At 38.3% G+C, this 18,142-nt stretch overlaps 1 protein-coding gene across 1 annotated transcript in view; it reads right to left on the bottom strand.

The window, feature by feature from the left end:
* Positions 1-4,686: 4,686 nt before the first annotated feature.
* luzp1 (leucine zipper protein 1) overlaps positions 4,687-18,142 on the bottom strand; it is a 47,975-nt gene continuing 34,519 nt past the window's right edge. The window contains exons 2-4 of the mRNA XM_081347202.1: positions 13,071-16,250; positions 6,624-6,805; positions 4,687-6,465 (exon numbers count right to left, since the gene is read on the bottom strand). Of these exons, the coding sequence (XP_081203328.1) occupies positions 6,647-6,805; positions 13,071-16,022 (3,111 nt within the window). The 5' untranslated portion in view covers positions 16,023-16,250 and the 3' untranslated portion in view covers positions 4,687-6,465; positions 6,624-6,646. The remainder of the gene's footprint in view (positions 6,466-6,623; positions 6,806-13,070; positions 16,251-18,142) is intronic.

Below are 18,142 nucleotides of genomic sequence, written 5' to 3' on the forward strand. Positions count from 1 at the left end.
TCGTTGATGTTTCATGATGTTCTCAAAGACACCTGGATGCCCTCAGGGATCTGATCAATATTTCACTGCTGGAGTATGTCTCTTTTTGAGAGTGATTTCTGATGCACAGGCCTTGCAGTAATGGGTACACAAGCGTGTCAGAACTCAAACCTGACTCATCCTGTTCACAGGCAGATGTTACACTTAATCACCCACACAACAACTTCACAATGTGCTCTTCAACACAAACCCCACACACCCTGAGTGCAGAAATAGAATACTTCAAATGGAAAAAAAATACAAATACAATAGCTTACCTCTACACAGAGATAGGCTGTCTAACGTTTTTTACTACTTTTATTCACCTAGTCAGTTTCATTTTGACACTAAAATGCTTTTTAAAACTCTTCTTCTGTAATGCTGATGGATGTTCTAGACTGGAAGAAAAGGCGGGATCAAGATTTACTTCACTGTCTAGACTTTTCTCACTTATCCAGTTTGTCGAAATTTGAATGTCATTCAAATAACTGTCCAGTTGAGGCAGATAATTCTCAGTCTCAGAACAGGATTAAAGTTTTAAGAGCCGTTTCAAGGAGTTGGATGAACAATAGTGAATTCTGATGCTGAGCGAACTCTATGGTTTTAGAAGTTATGTGCAGCATTCTGTCATATCTTGATTTGTGGTGTCTTTCCATCTAAATAGTCTTGGTTACCTCTAATGAACTCATTTAAATTCCTCTGTCAACATTACTTAACACTACCAGGCCATAAAACGCAGACCATACGTTTACTTTACTATGTTCGCGTTCATTTTATTTCGTAAAGTTTAAGTATACTTTATGTAGCTAGTTGTATACTTAGTGTAGCCTACTTCAGTACTGGGGCTAAATTTGCCCACTTTTTAGTGTATAAAATATACTTTTAAGTACACTTTAAGTGTAACAGTAGTAAACATTGAGTACACAACTAGTAAACGTGATTGACACAACATGAGGTCGTATTTATTTTTTAACGTGCGAAAACATAAAGAAATAAAAAAAACAAAACATTTTATGTGCTTTGGCCGTTCATTTACACAACAACTGCGTTTTGGGGGCCTCAAAACGCAAACGTTTGAAAACGGGTTCAGAGTGCAAATTGTTTTTAAAACGATGCCCCCATCGTCTGTGTAAACTACAAAAATGTGAATTTATGAAAACAGTGACGTCATGTGCTTGCGTATTAGGCTACGTTAGGTGTTCAGTCGTTGCGTAGTTTCTTTACAAAGTGACATCGCCAACTGCTGGCCTGGCAGCATAATACAGCGTTTTTAATAACTTTAGTGAATCCATGCGAACGGGATCACTTTGAAAAGGTTGCCATCTGCTTTTTAAACCCTAAGATCAGAAAGTGGAAATTAAACATTTTAGGACGAGAGCCTCCTTTGCATTTCTTTTGCTGTAGTGTAGGCTATTAAAAAATGGTGTAGGAACTACTTTGAAACTAAATTCATTCAGAAATTGCTAATAAATTTCACAAAGCAACAAGTGACACATTAAAATTAAGACACTTTAAAATGTACTCCATATATATATATATATATATATTTTTTTTTTTTTTACAGTGGAGGCTACTTCAGAACTTTATCGTTATAATTATATATATTTTTTCCCCATGAATTTTTCCACTAAATTAAAGTGAATATGAGCTCTCAGGCTCCAAAATGACAAAAACGTGTGTGAGTGTGTGCTATATTGACAAACCCCTAATTTAATAAACCAGTAGATAAACACACAAAGCCAAACCTGTTACAAACAAGTTGCTTTTTTTTATTATATTAGCTGGAATACATATAGTCTGCAGTTCAGCCTAAAGAGATGTCTAGCTCCATGCACAATGCTGAAACATGCACAAATATTGCAGTACAAAGGTGTAAGCCTGAAACATAAGAGTGTGTGTTATTGCTGACACTGTGAGGCTGAATACAATGAGCATGTTCACCTGTGTCCTCACCGCAGGTTCACTCTACACCAACATCTGCTTGACAGCCATTTACAAACACTGCTTTATCAGAAAAACACCATGTCTCCCTTCTTTAACAATGCAGGCCTGTATTTATATGTGCAGTGTGTTAGAGACCGTGTAAGCAAGTATCAGTGAACTTAAATTCAGTTGCTGTGTGTGGCATGTGTTAAGGCCTGAAATCTGTCTTTGGCAGCGCTTTTAATACAGCACAGGAGATGAATGAACCCTGAATGAACAGAAGGGAAACCCACAGTCTGAGCAGTTAATAAAAGATGAGAACAGTACAGAACTGAACCATACTGAACCCCTGGCTCAACATATCCATCTTACATTTAATAAACACTTCACCCAGAAACCTCTCTTAGAATGATAGAAAAAAAGCACAAGTTGGCAACGTTTGAAAAGCTGGTTAATTAACACTTTTAACTGAGTCTAACTTTAATAGTTTATAGGAATTACGAATAAAACATAAGATTGAAATAAAAAATAAAATAAAAAAACACTCTCCAGGAGCCCAATAAGGTACACATCTACACAATAAACAAGAGAAAGGGGGGAACAATCTTAACATATCTTAAACAAGGCCCACTTTACAAAATTACAAGATACATTTAAATAAAACTATCTGATTGTAGTTTGGAAAAAAGGCAGATAACAGAAGGAAAAGCTTGTCAACAAGAAATATTTACCCTTTTAATTTCATAATTGCTTTTAAGAAGCCATTTGTTTCCATGTAAACTACAAAAATACCTTGGAATGATTTTTGGCACATTGTGTCAACTGAAATATATAGCACTTGGCCTTACAAGAAAAAAAGAAAGAAAAAAGTAATGACACAAATGAAAATAAAACACTTTGCAATCTATACAAATAATGTGGACAGTCTATCTCTCAACCCAGAAAAATACAAGAGCTGTCTCACAGTAATGCTGCAGGTGAAATTATTCTGTTATTCTGGCCAGTGCACAAAACACATGTACATATTTACACATCTTTGATGGCTGTACATTCACTTAATTGGGGAGTGATTAAAAAAAAGGGGGGAGGGGGGGGGGGGGAAACAGGTATATTAGAAAATGAAGTCTATAAAGGTTAAGGAAAGGGGTAAAAGAGTAATTTAAGTGCTGGTTAAGTGCGGATTCTGGAGTGTGATATTTCATGACACTGACGTATCTTTGGCCTTTTAAGGCCAATGTCAGCTTATAATGCAGGCACAACATGTCAAAGCCTTCAAATGTTCTCTTATGTGCATTCAATATTACTTTATTGCTCAGAAATGGCTTTTAAACAATAATTACAACTACTTTTCTCAATAAGGCTTAGAAGATTGCCATGGTAATGCTTCCTGACTGGTGTCATAGCTAGGTTAAGTTTGGCTAGCTAAAATGTCCATGAAAGTGATGGGAAAATCTTGATGTAGGAAGACGTATTTTCATGATTTAGTTCTTTAAACGAACAATATGTGAAACTATATAACCTTTGATCCGTTCTGAGATGTGTAACCAAATCTCGCACCGATTATTTCCACAGAGAGCTCAAGACAGAAGTGGAGGAAAGAAAATCAGAGACATGTGTTAGATGACTTCTGAGGGTGAACGGCACATTGACACATCAGTAAATGGGGTTGAGAAACGAAGAAGAATTCCTTGAGAATTGCGGTTTGTCGGCCTCTTTAAAAAAAAAGAAACACTGGACTATCTCGTGAGCACATAAAATCTACGTTTTCCGACAGCTGTGGTTGTGCGTTGAAGCCACAGAGCAGACGGGAGACCTTTGCCTGGCCGGGGGGTTGGGAAGGGAGATGTAGTCTGCTGGTATTTCCAGTACAGACTCGCTATATATCATCACATCAATCTGGGTCATGCTGCAGTTTTAGGATCATGTTTGCAAGCTTTGAGTGGGCACACATTTATTATAAAGGGATTTACAATTCATAATGCCTAAAACTATTTGCGGGAGTTGGGAAACAGCTAAAACCTTCCATCTCTACAGAATCCTGGCTGACCCTCCTGGTTCTTCTTGGTACCACACATGGACACCATCCCGGTCACCCACTCTGCTTCCTCTTTCGCTTTTTATTTTTTATTTGCTGCCAGCTGGTCCCACTTCCTCCCTTAGAAGTTATAAGGCCATCAAATGCAGCGCTGACCTCCGACCTGCAACCAACCCAGGGACCGTATATCAGGCCTGCTGCTGCCGCTGCTTTAGCCGGCCAATAAAATCGCTTTAGGGACCGGCAGCTTGGATTACAGCAGCCCAGGGCACTAGGGTATTCTGAGAAAGCAAGGGCATGAGATACAGGAGCCAGCGTGTTCGCTTCAGCCCAAGACCCCTGAACAGGAAGTAGAGGTGAAGTCTGGGATATTCATTTGGAAAGACAAACGTTTGTTTTTACTGTGCAGAATAAAGTAGGGCAAATTTGAGAAGCACAAAACCAAACTGCCGCCCGAAGTCAAATGAGTTATTGAAAAACTTTAATAAAACACATACATATAAATTTTGCATGGGCAGCTTGGTGTAGAAAATGAAATGCGTTTTAAGTTGGTTGGCAATATTTTTAAGCGAAATGTGGTGTTAACTTATGCAAGCAATACTTTTTGCTGTTAAGCCACATCAATCATGTGTAGTCTCTCTATTTCAGAGACAACCAAAGCTCAGAACATTATTTATACATTAGAAATAAATTATTCCCAGAAAGATCTAGACTGTTTTCTTACTTTTGTAAGGCTGTTTTAATGATTTAAGTGCAATTACAAATTCATTAGAATGACTTAAATAAAAAAGATAAATCGATAAACAAACAGAAATGTCCACTTTTGTTTCAAAGACTCTATCCAGCCCAAATCAAAGGAATGAATAACTATTCAGGACACAGAAGCACAGGAAACCAGAACAAAGCTAAACTGACCGTGATGGTGAGGTGTGGATCTTTTTAAATCTGTAATAACCGAGTGAGACGCCTAAACATCAACCCCCAGAACAACATTACACATACAGCATTAGATTAAAACAAACAAAAAAGTAAAACATCCCACATTCCAGTGACTGATGGATAATTGACCCTTTGTCGTCATCGTCCGAGATATTAATACACACAGACACTTAAGAGTAGTGTACAAGGACAAAAGGAATCGGAGCCGGAATAAGAAAATATATCGTTGGTGGCACTGAACTGGAGTTTAAAACCTAATAGAAACAGTACACAACATTTCAACTGCAGCAGCTCTATTCAATTATATTTCAACAAGTACTAACCACACGAGGACAAATTGATGTGCATTCCGATGTTTTCGATGGTGAGGCCATTTATCCAGGCATAGGCATTCCTAACTGAAGCATTCTGGATCCTCTGTGGTGTCATGCTAGCCACCTTCAAGACTCAACAAGCTCTATGGCTGAAATTACATGAAAACACAACCCGTCTAGGGGTTTATTAGACTCACTTGGAACAGCAGAATCCCAAACGCTGGTTTTCTGTGACACAAAGAGAGTTCGGATCATTGTCTTTCTGTGCAAAGTTAGCGAGTAGAGTAGAGCGGCTGTAAAGAGTCGGCTCTGAAAAATAAATGTCCAGAATTTGGGTTAATCCCAGTGAGCTACCCAGATGGACAAGCTCTAGGTGATCGGATTCTTCTCCAGTGGTTTTGGAATCCAAAGCCAGCATCCCTTGGAGGAAAGGTCAACATGCAGATGCATTTCCCAGCTTTTCTTAAAAACATTTAGTGTTGGTGGCCCTGTGCATTCGCTATGCTGGTTGTGAGATCATCAAATCCAGTTAAATAGAAGATGAAGGAAACATACAAACTAGTAACAGAATAAATTGACATGATCAGATTCAAGGAGCACATTACAAATGAGATCAAATAAATTTGGACAACTGGGCATATGTACATCAATGTATAATGAAGAAAGTTGGCCTTAGCATGTACTCCAAGAATGTGGCTGACACTACTGGCTCCTAAGACACAAGACAATAAACAGATATGTATACACCAATGTGTGATCGCCTAGATAATCAATGTATTTTAGCTGTGTGCAATAATCCCAATGAAAAAAAAAAAAAAATTGTGAGATAGAACTAATTGAGAAGCCACAAGCTGTAACTTGCTCCTTGTGAGAATAACACATGGAGTTCAAGACCTGTGGCATCAGAAAGGTCTGTGTGGGGTTCTCAAAATGCTGATCAATTACCCAAAGCCCCTTTCACATATTCCCAACGTCAAAACAGTCACATGTCTGCACCTCTCCCTTGTCATGTCTGACGACTTTAATACACTATGAGGAGCAGAAGAGGATTCATCGCTGTAGGACCATGTGACTTCCGTTCCCAAAGCAAGTATGAGTATGACAAGGTTCCCAGGGGTCTTTTGGGGTCTACCTGGAAATCTGATCAGCTGATGGGTCTATTGAAGACATGGCATAACTGAAGAGATGGGATGAGCTTCATTCCTTGCACACAGGGGCTGCTTTGAGATGTAAGAACTGAGGTAATAAAAACACACAAGGACACTTTAGGTCAGGACTCATTAACATTTGAGTAATTAGCTTCTAGCTTGCTTTAATTAAGTATAACCCAGAATCCTCTATGGTCTCTAGCTTTTGATAAGTTTAACTGAATATGGCTATAAGAAGACACATACCTAATTGGAAATGTCAATTTGGATCAATTTTCCAGATGTCGGTTTGACCACGACCGGCTTCCATCGGCTGTGCGGTTTCTGCTAGACCAAGCTCCACGACTCCCAGGCCTATCGTACGGGTCCACGTCACCTGCGGGCTGCCTTCGCCATGAGGACGGAACAGGTTCTCCATCATCTGCTGACTGGGAAGAGAACAAACATACAACAAATGTGATACAGTACACTAATGATTTCAATAGACTCAAAACTTTCCACTTATAGTGCTCTTCTGTTTATCCACCAAATTCTGTCATGTTCTGAAGACCTGTTACAATCACATAATTGCCTGACCATGATTATTTGATCTATTATACGCAATATGAATGATTAGTGAATACCCTGGACACAAGATTCCCTTATTTGAACGGAAATTCCTGTGACAGGAATTTAAAGCAAATGAAATGCACTTAAAAAAAAAAAAAAAAAAATGATGGTGCAGTAATGCGTTAAGAGCATGTGAAGTATAAAAACCGCCATTACAGGTTGAACCTGCTTAAAGACATTAGGGCAGAAAAAAAAATTCTTGCATAATATTCTGATATTCATAATAATAATAATAATGACCAATGACTAATTTGTGACATTCCTACTCATTTGTGATTGTGTATTGCATAAGATTAATTGCATAGAGTTTCACAGACTGACAAAGAGATTTTTTTAATAAACAAATGTACTTTATAATAATAAAGTATTTATAATTAAAATGGCCAGGATGCTTTCCATGACTTTTTAACATTAATTTCAAAAAAAAAAAAAAAAAAAAAAAAGTTTTACAATTTTAAATCTTATATTTCCAGGTATTCAATGTCTGTGGGAAAATATCCCAGCATGTAAATTTGCTGGGTTCCAAAAAATATTATTATGGTCCATTCCGACAGAAGTAGAACAATACGTAATTTCTGTACAGACCACTCTTATAGGACACGTCAGAGGAGAGAAATTGCACAGACCGCAGAACAAGTCCCAATATAGAACGGCTATTGTCTCTTTTCTTTACCATGAAGGTGGAGACTTTACACAGCCAACCAAATGGTTCATGACGTCAGTTATAAAAAGTTCCCAAATGAGGCAGCAGGATATGCCACACACTGCTGTGGAATTTGGTACGCTGCAGACAGATGCTAATTGTCCATAATAGGGCTTGAGGCCTGCTGGGATACGAGAGGTGGGTGTACAGGAAACCAGTTACGATGCATCGGCTGCCAAATGGGCAGGCGCAACCTTGCAACTTCCCGTGTCACTCAGGAAGGGGCAACGGGTGGAAACGACCAAAGCACAATCTTAAAGAAAGATGTCATGACGGAATGGGTTCCATGTAAGTCCATGTTACATGAATTTTAAAAGACATTATGAGAATAGTTGTGATTGTGCTGAAATGGCAAATGTTTCTTTTTTTTTTCTTTTTCTTTTTTAAGTGTCTCAGTTAATCAGTACTAAGAGTAGAACATATGAGGCCTGTTACAAGACATTCTGAAAAGGTTTTAATAAAAGCTAATTCAATAAATTCCACTATTTTATTACCAGTGTGTTTCATGTGATTCAAGTATGCATTTATGCAAGTCTGTAGTTATGGAACTACTGTTTCCTTAAAAACTTTATTTTTATTTTATTTTTTAACTAAAATTATTAGTTGGTGGTTAGTTTATCAAGAAATACACTAATTGGTTAAATTAGAAATACAATAAAAAGTACCAAAAAGGTAATAATTATGGGATTTACAAGATACTTTAATGGGAACAGCACAGAATCTGCATTGCTCACGGTCACTAATGATATATTATTATCGTTGGACTCAGGATCACATATTGTTCTAGATTTATTAGATCCAAGCGCTGTCTTCGATATGATTGACCATGAGATTCTTCTCAACCGTTTGTATAGCCGGAAGTATAGTATTGCGTACCATTGTTACGCCGACGATCTCCAGTTTTACTTTCCTGTGAGCTTACATAAAACCGGTTCGCTGGACAAAGTACAGGAATGTTACAGTGACATTAAACTATGGCTTTCTAGCAACTTTCTCAAATTAAATGAGAGTAAAACTGAGGTTTTGACTGTAGGTTCTCCCATCTCACCTACCTTTCATGATCATTTCAGTTCCTTGTCCTTAAAGATTGAAGATCATGTAAAGAGTTTAGGGGTAATTATGGACTCCTCACTAATTTTAGTGCGTCTCCTCTGCAATTTTAATAATCAGATTGGTGCCGTTGTTAAAGGTAGTTTTTTAAACCTGAGATCAATTGCTAAAGTAAAGCATTTTCTATCCAGTAAGGATAATTGTGGTTCACTCTTTTATCTCATCAAAGATTAACTATTGTAATTCTTTATATATTGGTCTCCCCCAGACTATGATAGTCTGCCTACAGTTAGTGCAAAATGCAGCAGCAAGGCTTTTAACAGGGGTGAGAAAGAGAGACCAAATTACCCCTGTACTGCAATCCTTACATTGGCTTCCTGTTAAATTCAGGATTGATTTTAAAAGTTCTCCTGTTTGTCCCCCCAGTACATCAGTGATCTTATTATTCCCTACTCTCCTCAAGTTCTCAGGTCCTCAGATCAACGGCTTTTGAAATCAAAAGGAGATCGTGCTTTTTCCGTGGTAGGTCCCAAACTCTGGAATAGTCTCCCATTCCACGTGAGGTCAGCTCCATCAATTGACACTTTTAAGCCTTATTTAAAAACGTATTTATTTTTCTTTAGCTTTTTAATAAGTTATGTTCGTTTTATTGTATGATTTTAATGTCATAATTTTTGTAAAGCACTTTGGGGCAACATCTGTTTAAAAATGTTCTGTATAAATAAAGTTGCTTGCTTGCTTGCTTAAAAGAATACCTTGATTCAATGATTTCAATACCAAAGCATACTGTATATTAAAGTACTATGGTATTACCTTCTAAAATGTAATGTATCGTATTGCCACATAACATTACTTAGTTTGTACTCTTGTAAGGTTTATGCATTTTTAGGAACACTACAAATTATTAAAAATGAATAATCAATTATTTTTAGTGCTAGTGCACTTTTTCCCCCTTTACTTAGTTGGAAGTGTCTCCTCATTAAGAGACATTTAACAAGATAAAAGCACACCCAAAGTGAAAGAACAAACGTAAAAGGGATCACAAATTCAGCCCTCAAATTTACAATGTGACTTTGTCCAGACAAGCTTTTAAAAGCTTTTAAAATCACACACTACAGGTAGGCCTACCATTAAGCAAAGTGCTATTAAATCTACGGCAGATAGTCACTTTCAGTACTCTACATTAGTAAGCAGCTAATGGTTGCCTGCATGAGCATTATTTTCCCATATTAACTTCTAGAAAATAAATTATATATAAAAAAAAAAAATACAGAATGAACCTGTGATCAAAATTCCTCTATAAATCACTCCAGATTTGTGTAATTTTCTAAGCACGGATGAAAAGTCATTCCAGCTCTAAACATAACATGACATCTGGCTGAACAGGATTACTTTACTTTATACAGCTCTCCTTGCAGCAGGAGTATTAATGACTTCAGCACATATATTTGACTCACATAGGCTTTGTGTCAGAGACATGAAACAGATGACCTTGATCTTCGAGGACAGTCCTGGACATGTGCCTTCATTAATTATGGAGGAGATAAAACCTCTACATCTGTCAGCACAACGACACCGCATCATTGATGGACGGATTGAATCTCCTTAAATCACTGTGGTATTGATCCTGTATAAGACACAGTCTGGAAATCTGTCTGAAGGTTTAAATAAAGACACCCATGGTCAAGCTATTCCACTGTAGAGTACGCAGAGATAAAAAGGAACGATGCTATACGGGTCCAGAGAAATAAATAGAAATAAAGGAATCAGCAATTCAATACTGCATCCACAGTTGTGATGGCAATTTTCTTCCGTTCCATTTTCTAGTTTTACAATGTAACTCGTAATAATCTACATGCAACTTAAAAGCAGACCAAATTCTAAGTTTAAAGGGTTTCTTCATTTAAACATTGATCATGTTGTACGTGTTTGTGTGTGTCACAATCATTGTGATAACCCTGAATGAGGTATTTATTGAGAAGATTAGTCTAAATTCAGGGGGAAAAAAGAAATCACATGAGTTGCAGATAAAGCTGAATGCATGCCTGACCATGGTTGATTAGATAAATCCTTCCCTAATGGACTCCAGATTGAGTGGGAATGGATGAAGTTTGCCTTCAATCAGTTGTTGAAGCCTGTTAGACTGAGAATATGTGGGTGCTTCTTCAAATAAGGGCATTCATTTATTTTATGTTTATTTTATGTACTGTATAGATATTATTGTTTCAGCCTCATCTTAAACCCATATTTTCAATATACTAAAACTATGATAATTCATTATAAAAAAAATATATTACATTTTTTAAATAATTATTACCTAAACAAGTGAAATAAGCATAAATAATTTCAATACTTTTATGTCAAAACTGCAATGCTTTACACAAATTATGGCTTAATCAGTTGTCATTTCCAAAAAAAACAAGATTTGTCAAATTATGCAAAAAAGTTTAAAAATATTATTCAGTTGTATATTTATTATACATAAAAATTCTAGCTATGAAATTAGACTATTTTATTCTGAAAATGTTAAAAATGTAATTTCCATCGCCACTATGGTGGAATGACACTGTAGTGGAAATGTTCATGAAATTGAGTCATACAGAAAAAGGACTGAAATTACAGAATTCTTCTGTAAAGAATGTGTATAGAAAAATAAACTACTGGGAGTGTGTTTAAGGCCAAAAAATGCTCACAGTGGAAGAAACATCCATACATATCTTTACTCTCTGGAACCAACTTTTTATTTTTTCCAATTTAAATTTCTTGGTTAGGAAGGTTTAAAGGTTTATAGTACAAATCACATTCACTTCTACAGATGGAAAGATGCTTTAAAGATAAAAAAAAAAGATAAAATATTAATGTTGGAGAATCCCCAACAGAGAAAAATAAGAGTGAATGTGATCACAATAGCAGTATATTAACTTACAGCTGCAATGACAGCATGAAGAACCATCTGTAGTACAAAGAAAACTAACTTGGGTGATAGAGAGAAGGGAGTAAGACAAATGATCTGACCTATGCTTATGCAAGTGCTAGAATTCACTTGTGCATAAATCTTTCAGCTTCTCAGATAAATGATCAGACATTTGCCATCCATCAGAACAATAGACATAGAAAACAAACATAGCATGAAATAGAACGTGAGAAACCAAAAAAAAAGGGAGAATGAAGAAGGGGCCGTTTTTGAAGTCGTATGCCAGGAGGGGGCCATGTTTGAGGGCCATCTTAGTGAATTAATTAGATCTTTGTGGGTAAATTTGAAGGCTGAGCTGTTTGAGATGTTTAATGAGAGGATGATGGTAATTGGTGCTCTGATAGGGGGCAGCTCTATTCTCTTACTTGTATTCTCAGTAAGTGAAAAAGAGTGAAAGCTGGTGAAAAGGGTCGGCTTTCCCTGTCTTGTTTTGACTGCTGGGGTGACGCCAGACTCAAATTGGTTTAGCTGTTGAGACAAAAACTGCCAGTTGACCTGACTAACAGCTTTTCTAAAAACAAAAGCATGATCTCTGACCTGTTTGATCATTAGCTTTTAACACCCTTCTCACATGTTCTGTATCAATATCTAATACTACACTCAAATGTTACTAGTAAAAAACAGCTTTATTATACAAATATAAAAAAAACATGTAGTATACTACGTCATATTCATTTTTGAGTCGGCTGTATCTATTTTGTTTCGTCACGATTTAGCTTTTTAAGTACATGCAAGACAATGTATTGAAATGACTGATGACAGACACAAAACACAAAAACTGCCCAGGCCACAACAACTGAAAAGCACCGTTTCCCAGTACAGATTCAATATCAAGAAAACAGAAGAGAGAGATACCTCAAGGGCCTATTTTTCTCTTTCAGCAGATGGAGAATGATCTAAAAATACTTCATGCTTACAAAATATCTGTCCATTTCACCTTCTTCCAGATGCAGAGGATTACAAGGAAGACTTCCAAATCAAACACAACTTTTAGAAACAAATGTGTTAAATTCCATGGCTAAGAAATATTAATCAAGTTGGTGGCATGGTGGCACCAAATATGTGCACAGACTTAAAGGCTCTACTGAGATCATTAACAGGTGGTAGGACAACAAGTACACAGAACTTAAAAGGACAAAAACTACAAATAGAACAAACATAAAAGATTGGATCTGAATGACCAGATACTTTGCACAAGCACATTTTATGCTCCTGTTTGTCTTTATCTTAAGATTTCACTGATCTCACAGCGCTCACAGTGAAAGACAACCATTGGTGGACAGAACAAATCGCTTACAGTACACTTCTGGAATCTACATTATTAGTTATGGCCAAAAGGTAAAAAGTTAGTACTCACCATGGGTTGTTTACGGCCTCTTGGTTGAAGTTGCTGGGCACTGACAGGCTCATGTGCAATAGCCCTCTCTGGTGAAGGAGTCTTCTTGTTCCTTCGTCCTTGTTCAGGGATAGACACCGCTGCATTGTTGATCCTACGCATGTATACCTCAGCTGGGCTTGGTTTACCTCCAAAGTTAGCAACAGTGCTAGTGTTTGATGGAGTGTCCAACACTGTAGTTGCCCTATATGCTCTCCAGGTGGTTGCACCCTCACCCTCATCCTCTGAGCCATCTTGCCTTATTGCTCGAGGAGATTCATCCACAGAAGCTGCCCCACGGCTCCTCCAAGTGCTCCTGACAGTGATGTTTCTCATTTCTGACAAACTGTCATCATATGAGTGGTGGTTTTGACGGTGGCTTCTCCAACTGGTCACAGTGGTGCTGCTACTGCTGCTCTCAAACCCAGACTCAATGTCATTATTAAAGTCTGAAGCATCTGAAGACTGGAGGCTGAAGCTGCTTTGAGACGGGAGGGCTGCCTCCATGGGAACTGTCTCAAGGTAACTGAGAGGTTCAGAGAGGTCTGCATCAGTCTCACTTTGACACAGTGTGATCTCACTCTTAGGGATGGATATTTCGTAAGGTATAGAGATGCTACCCCTATGCTCACTGCTGGGACCAATGACAATATTACTGGTGGAAGTGTGCCTTTCCTTGGAAGGGGGCTCGCTTGACAAACTACTGCTCCGACTGCTTGTTCGAGAGGAGCTGGGGTCATTGGGATAGAAGGTGATACTGCTGGTCATCTTGCTAGTCAATACTGGCTTAGTGGAGATCTTGGGCTTTCCACTGGTAGTCAAAGGTTCTGTGATTCCCCCTGACATCACTTCCTTCCTGTCAATCTCAACAATGGCTTGCTTGATGACAGCTTTTGACCGGAGGGCTTCACGAGGGCTGCATACCCTGCGGATCTCAATACCTGAGGTAGTATGCATAGGTATCTCTTGGGTATCTCCTTCTACCATAAGAGGTCTGTGTTGCTCCTCACCTAAGGGGCCCTTTGAGGAACCATCAGAGTAAAATTCTTGCAGTCGTGAGTATCTGGTGTACTTTGATGTTCTTCCACTTGTACTTGATATCAGGGGGTCACTTTGCTCACCTGCCGATCGCCTGGAGCCAGTGGATTCTGTTTCAGAGGCTGAGGAGTGACCATCAGAACCGTGATCACTCAGAACAGATGGTGATACTTGAGACTTGTAAGCAGTATAAGATCCATTTGCCTTGGACAGACTCAACATTGCAGAAGCATCTTGATCTAAACTCTCAGGTTCATTTAGTCCCTTCTCAGATGCAGCAACGATAGCTGCCCTGGCTGATATTAAGACTGCCCCATCAGAAGTGTTGGATTCATTATCACTTCCAGGGTACCTGGACAACTTTTCCGCTTGATTCCTCTTGCTATCACTGTCATTTTGCTTGACTGATGGCTTCCAAGGCTTTTGGTCATGAGCAGCTGGAGGATAGCGACTAAGGACTGACATTTTCTTGCTTTCACTGAGAGCACTTGATGAGCCACTTCCACATTTTTTTTCTTTCTTGCCATCTTTTGTCTCATTGTCAGACACAGCAGTGAAAGCACCAGTCTTCAAACCTTTCCTGACATTATGTGCTGGACTTAGAGTCCTTCGTACAGTCTTTGGGGAGCATTCTGTGGAGTGACAAAGGTCTTTGTTCCTCAGTTTAGTTTCTCGCCTCTGCTGAGGAGATGCCTCTCTGCTTTTGTACTTGGAGATGACTGGTTCGGAAGCAGCAGGACTCCTATTTAGGAATTTAGGTGTCTCCTGTCTGAAGCCTCCTCGTACATTAATCTCCTCATTTTCCGCCTTGCCATTCTCCAGGGCCTTTGAAATGCTGCTAATTGCAGAGTTTCCATTACTATTGCTGCAACCATTGAGCTGCAGTTTCATCTGTTCAACCTGGTCATGGAGAGCTTGACTACGGTTCCTCTCCTGCTGGTACTTTTCTATCAGTTCAGCATTTTTGGATTCCACGTTCTTCAAGTCCTCCTCTACTAACTCCATCTGCTTCAAACGATTTTTCAATCTTTCCACTTCCTGACTGAGGTCTTTTACCTTATTGTCTTCCTGTCCCTCTAAGCTATTTTTTTCATTCTCTGACTTATTTCTCAAAACTAGGTCATCTGAATGCTTTAAGTATTCAAAACTCTTCTTCCTGGCCAGTTTGCATGTAAGGCCTGTTGAGAACTCATCCTCAATTCGAAGATCTCTAGAATCAAATTGGCTGTGGTCTGCTGTGCCTAGTTTGTTTTTCTGACGTTCAAGCTTCTCTGTCAGCTTGAGTATGATTTTCTCATCCTCTCTCTGCCTTTCCAGAAGTCGTTTGCGTTCATTCACAAATGTCTGAGTGAGACTCTTTAGTTTCTCCATCTCTGCTGTAAGGGATTTTTCTGCCCTGTCCAGTCGAGCTTCAGAGGTATCCACTTCCTTTACACGTGCCTTCAAGGCATCGAGCTCTACTGCAAGCTTTTTGGTCAGGTTTTTCTCCTCATTAAGACTAAGGCACAACTGGGTACAGTCTGACTTGCTTTTACCAAAAGCCTCTTCAAGCTTCTCAAGTTCAGACATTCTGCGCTGAAGACGCTCAATCTCCACTTTAAGATCCTTGGTAAGTTTCTCCTCCTGATCTAGTTTCTCCCTAACGTCACGACAAAGATCCTCTGCTTTTCTGACCTCTTCATCTTTGCCTTCAATTTTGAGCAATCTCTTCCGCATTGTCTCCACATCGGCGAGCAGTGAGGAATTACTCCCCTCAGCCTGAATGATTTTGTCCTGAATGTCAAGAAGTTCATCTTCAGCTTTCTGTAGTTTTCCTCTGGCCTCTTCAAGCTCATCCAGACGTCGTCCTAAGCTCTGCAACTTGTGCCTCAGATGGCGATTTGTTGTGTCTGTCATTTTTTCTTACTGATACTAATCTACTGTGAGGTTTTTATTATTGCTTGATAGAGGGGTACACATTTGTATGGTGGTGTTTCCTAAGTGGCTCTAGGACTCTTAAGAAGAAATCGAAGATTCAAAGTTCAGGTCCTTTTGTCTTCCTTTTACCTTTAGGGGGAAGTTTTGGATATTTTTTTTTTCACCTTGTCTCCACTATCCCTAGTGATCGTAGTGAGTTTTGATCACCTGCAAGATAAAAAGAAAGAAACACAAAGTGTGAGTGCCTAATAATTAAAGATAAAGATAGATTTAAATCACAAAAAATAATGAGAAATATATGTAATTCCCCAAATTGTGTTTACAGATTTCAAATTAATTGAATGATTGGATTAGATTAGGACAATAAGCAAAGGAAGACCTCGGAAAGGGGAAAAGAATGGTAAAGGACAAAGGATCAACCTATGATCATTTCAGCATCGATTTCTTGCTGCACTTTTGCTGACAGCAGCACAACTCACTGACAGTGGCCTCTGTCCATGTGCCCATCTCTATGGCAACATTCATAGTGACAGCCACTCTAAACCACATCCTCAGGACACTGAACAAGATTTAGAATGTTTTGCACGCCAAGACAGTTCTGGCCACAGCAACGCACACTATAAGTAGTCTACAAGCAGTGCCTCCTCAAATTAAAAATAAAAATTTGACACTATGAGCCACTGTCTCTCACTAATTTACAGCTTATAACTTTAATCTACCAATCAAAATCTCATGATGACTCAAAATTACTCTTATTAAGACTAATGCAGAATGTCTTGATAGCTGTCAGTTGTTTTGGTAAAACCCCAAGCCTTATTAAATATTCCACTAAATACAATGAAAGCCCGCATAGTAACAGCAGGTCCAGAGGTACTAGAGCATTTTATTAAACTTAATCTAAAGTGCATTTCAATATGACCGTTCGACTGGCAGGCCCACCAACATGGAGACTGGCCCAAATGAATGAGCTGCTGTGTGTGGATTGCAGGAATTCTGTTATAATACTTTCATAATCCCATAATTTTATGGTGTGAGAGGCAGGCAGCGGTACTTCGGGGTTTAGAAAGGAAACGAGTCATCCAGTAAATATACCAGCCAAGCAGGATGGAGATCCAGCACATCTAAGGCAGATTTCCATGACACATGACATTCATAATCACTCTAGCAAGATCCCTCAGTGAAGGGGTTTCTAAGGTCAGGTTAAAGTACACAATGATTCACACAAGAGCAAACTAACATTCACATTTATAATGTCTATCTACCAAGGATAACGATTCAACGATACATCCAAACAAACTTGCACAGAATGGATTTACAACATAGGTCTCATGGTCTGATTTCATACTGCCCCTCAAGTGTTAAATCTGTACACCTAGGCTGCAAATAATTTGCAATTTTCTGCAATATTATCCTGTATGTCTCTTAAGCAATGTTATACAGAAGCATATTCTATATTTTTCCACATGACCTAAAAACACATTTGTAGAAATGCAACTGTAACCTGCGTGTTTGTATCACTTAAAAAAGTTTGGTTATGCTTGAAAATTTTTCTCATTATTAATCAATCAAGCCATCTAAACAGGGAGTCACACACTGAAGTGATGGTTAACTAATATGCATCCATAGTATGGGTTAAGTTTATGACTTAACCTTTGGCTTATGACCCCATTTCTAACTATGTAATTAATGACACTGAGATCAGTATAGGGGAGAATGAAAGTGTGACTGAGAGGCAGTTATCACAGAAGCTAAGGATCTTAGAAGCTAAGGATCTAAAAGACAAGATGTACATTTTGAAAATTTTTCAAAAATACAGAATCTATTGTAAAAAAATAATGAGAGGGTGAAATTGAGTGTGGTGGGGACAAGCAAACATTTGTAGAAGAATTTAAAAACGTGTCAAAAAAAAGGCAAGGTCCTTTCACATTTGGAAATCTAAAGGTGGGTAATAAGACACTCACTACCCCTTGCAACCAAACAAATCAAATTTAACCAAATCAGACAATCATGAGGAAAATCATATGGAAATAGCTTTATAGAGGATCAATAACTGGGCTACATTTTTTCTATGTTGTGAATTCTGGTTTCAAGTTTGCCTT

Source organism: Scardinius erythrophthalmus (assembly GCF_964197995.2).
Source record: "Scardinius erythrophthalmus genome assembly, chromosome: 19".
Taxonomy (NCBI): domain Eukaryota; kingdom Metazoa; phylum Chordata; class Actinopteri; order Cypriniformes; family Leuciscidae; genus Scardinius; species Scardinius erythrophthalmus.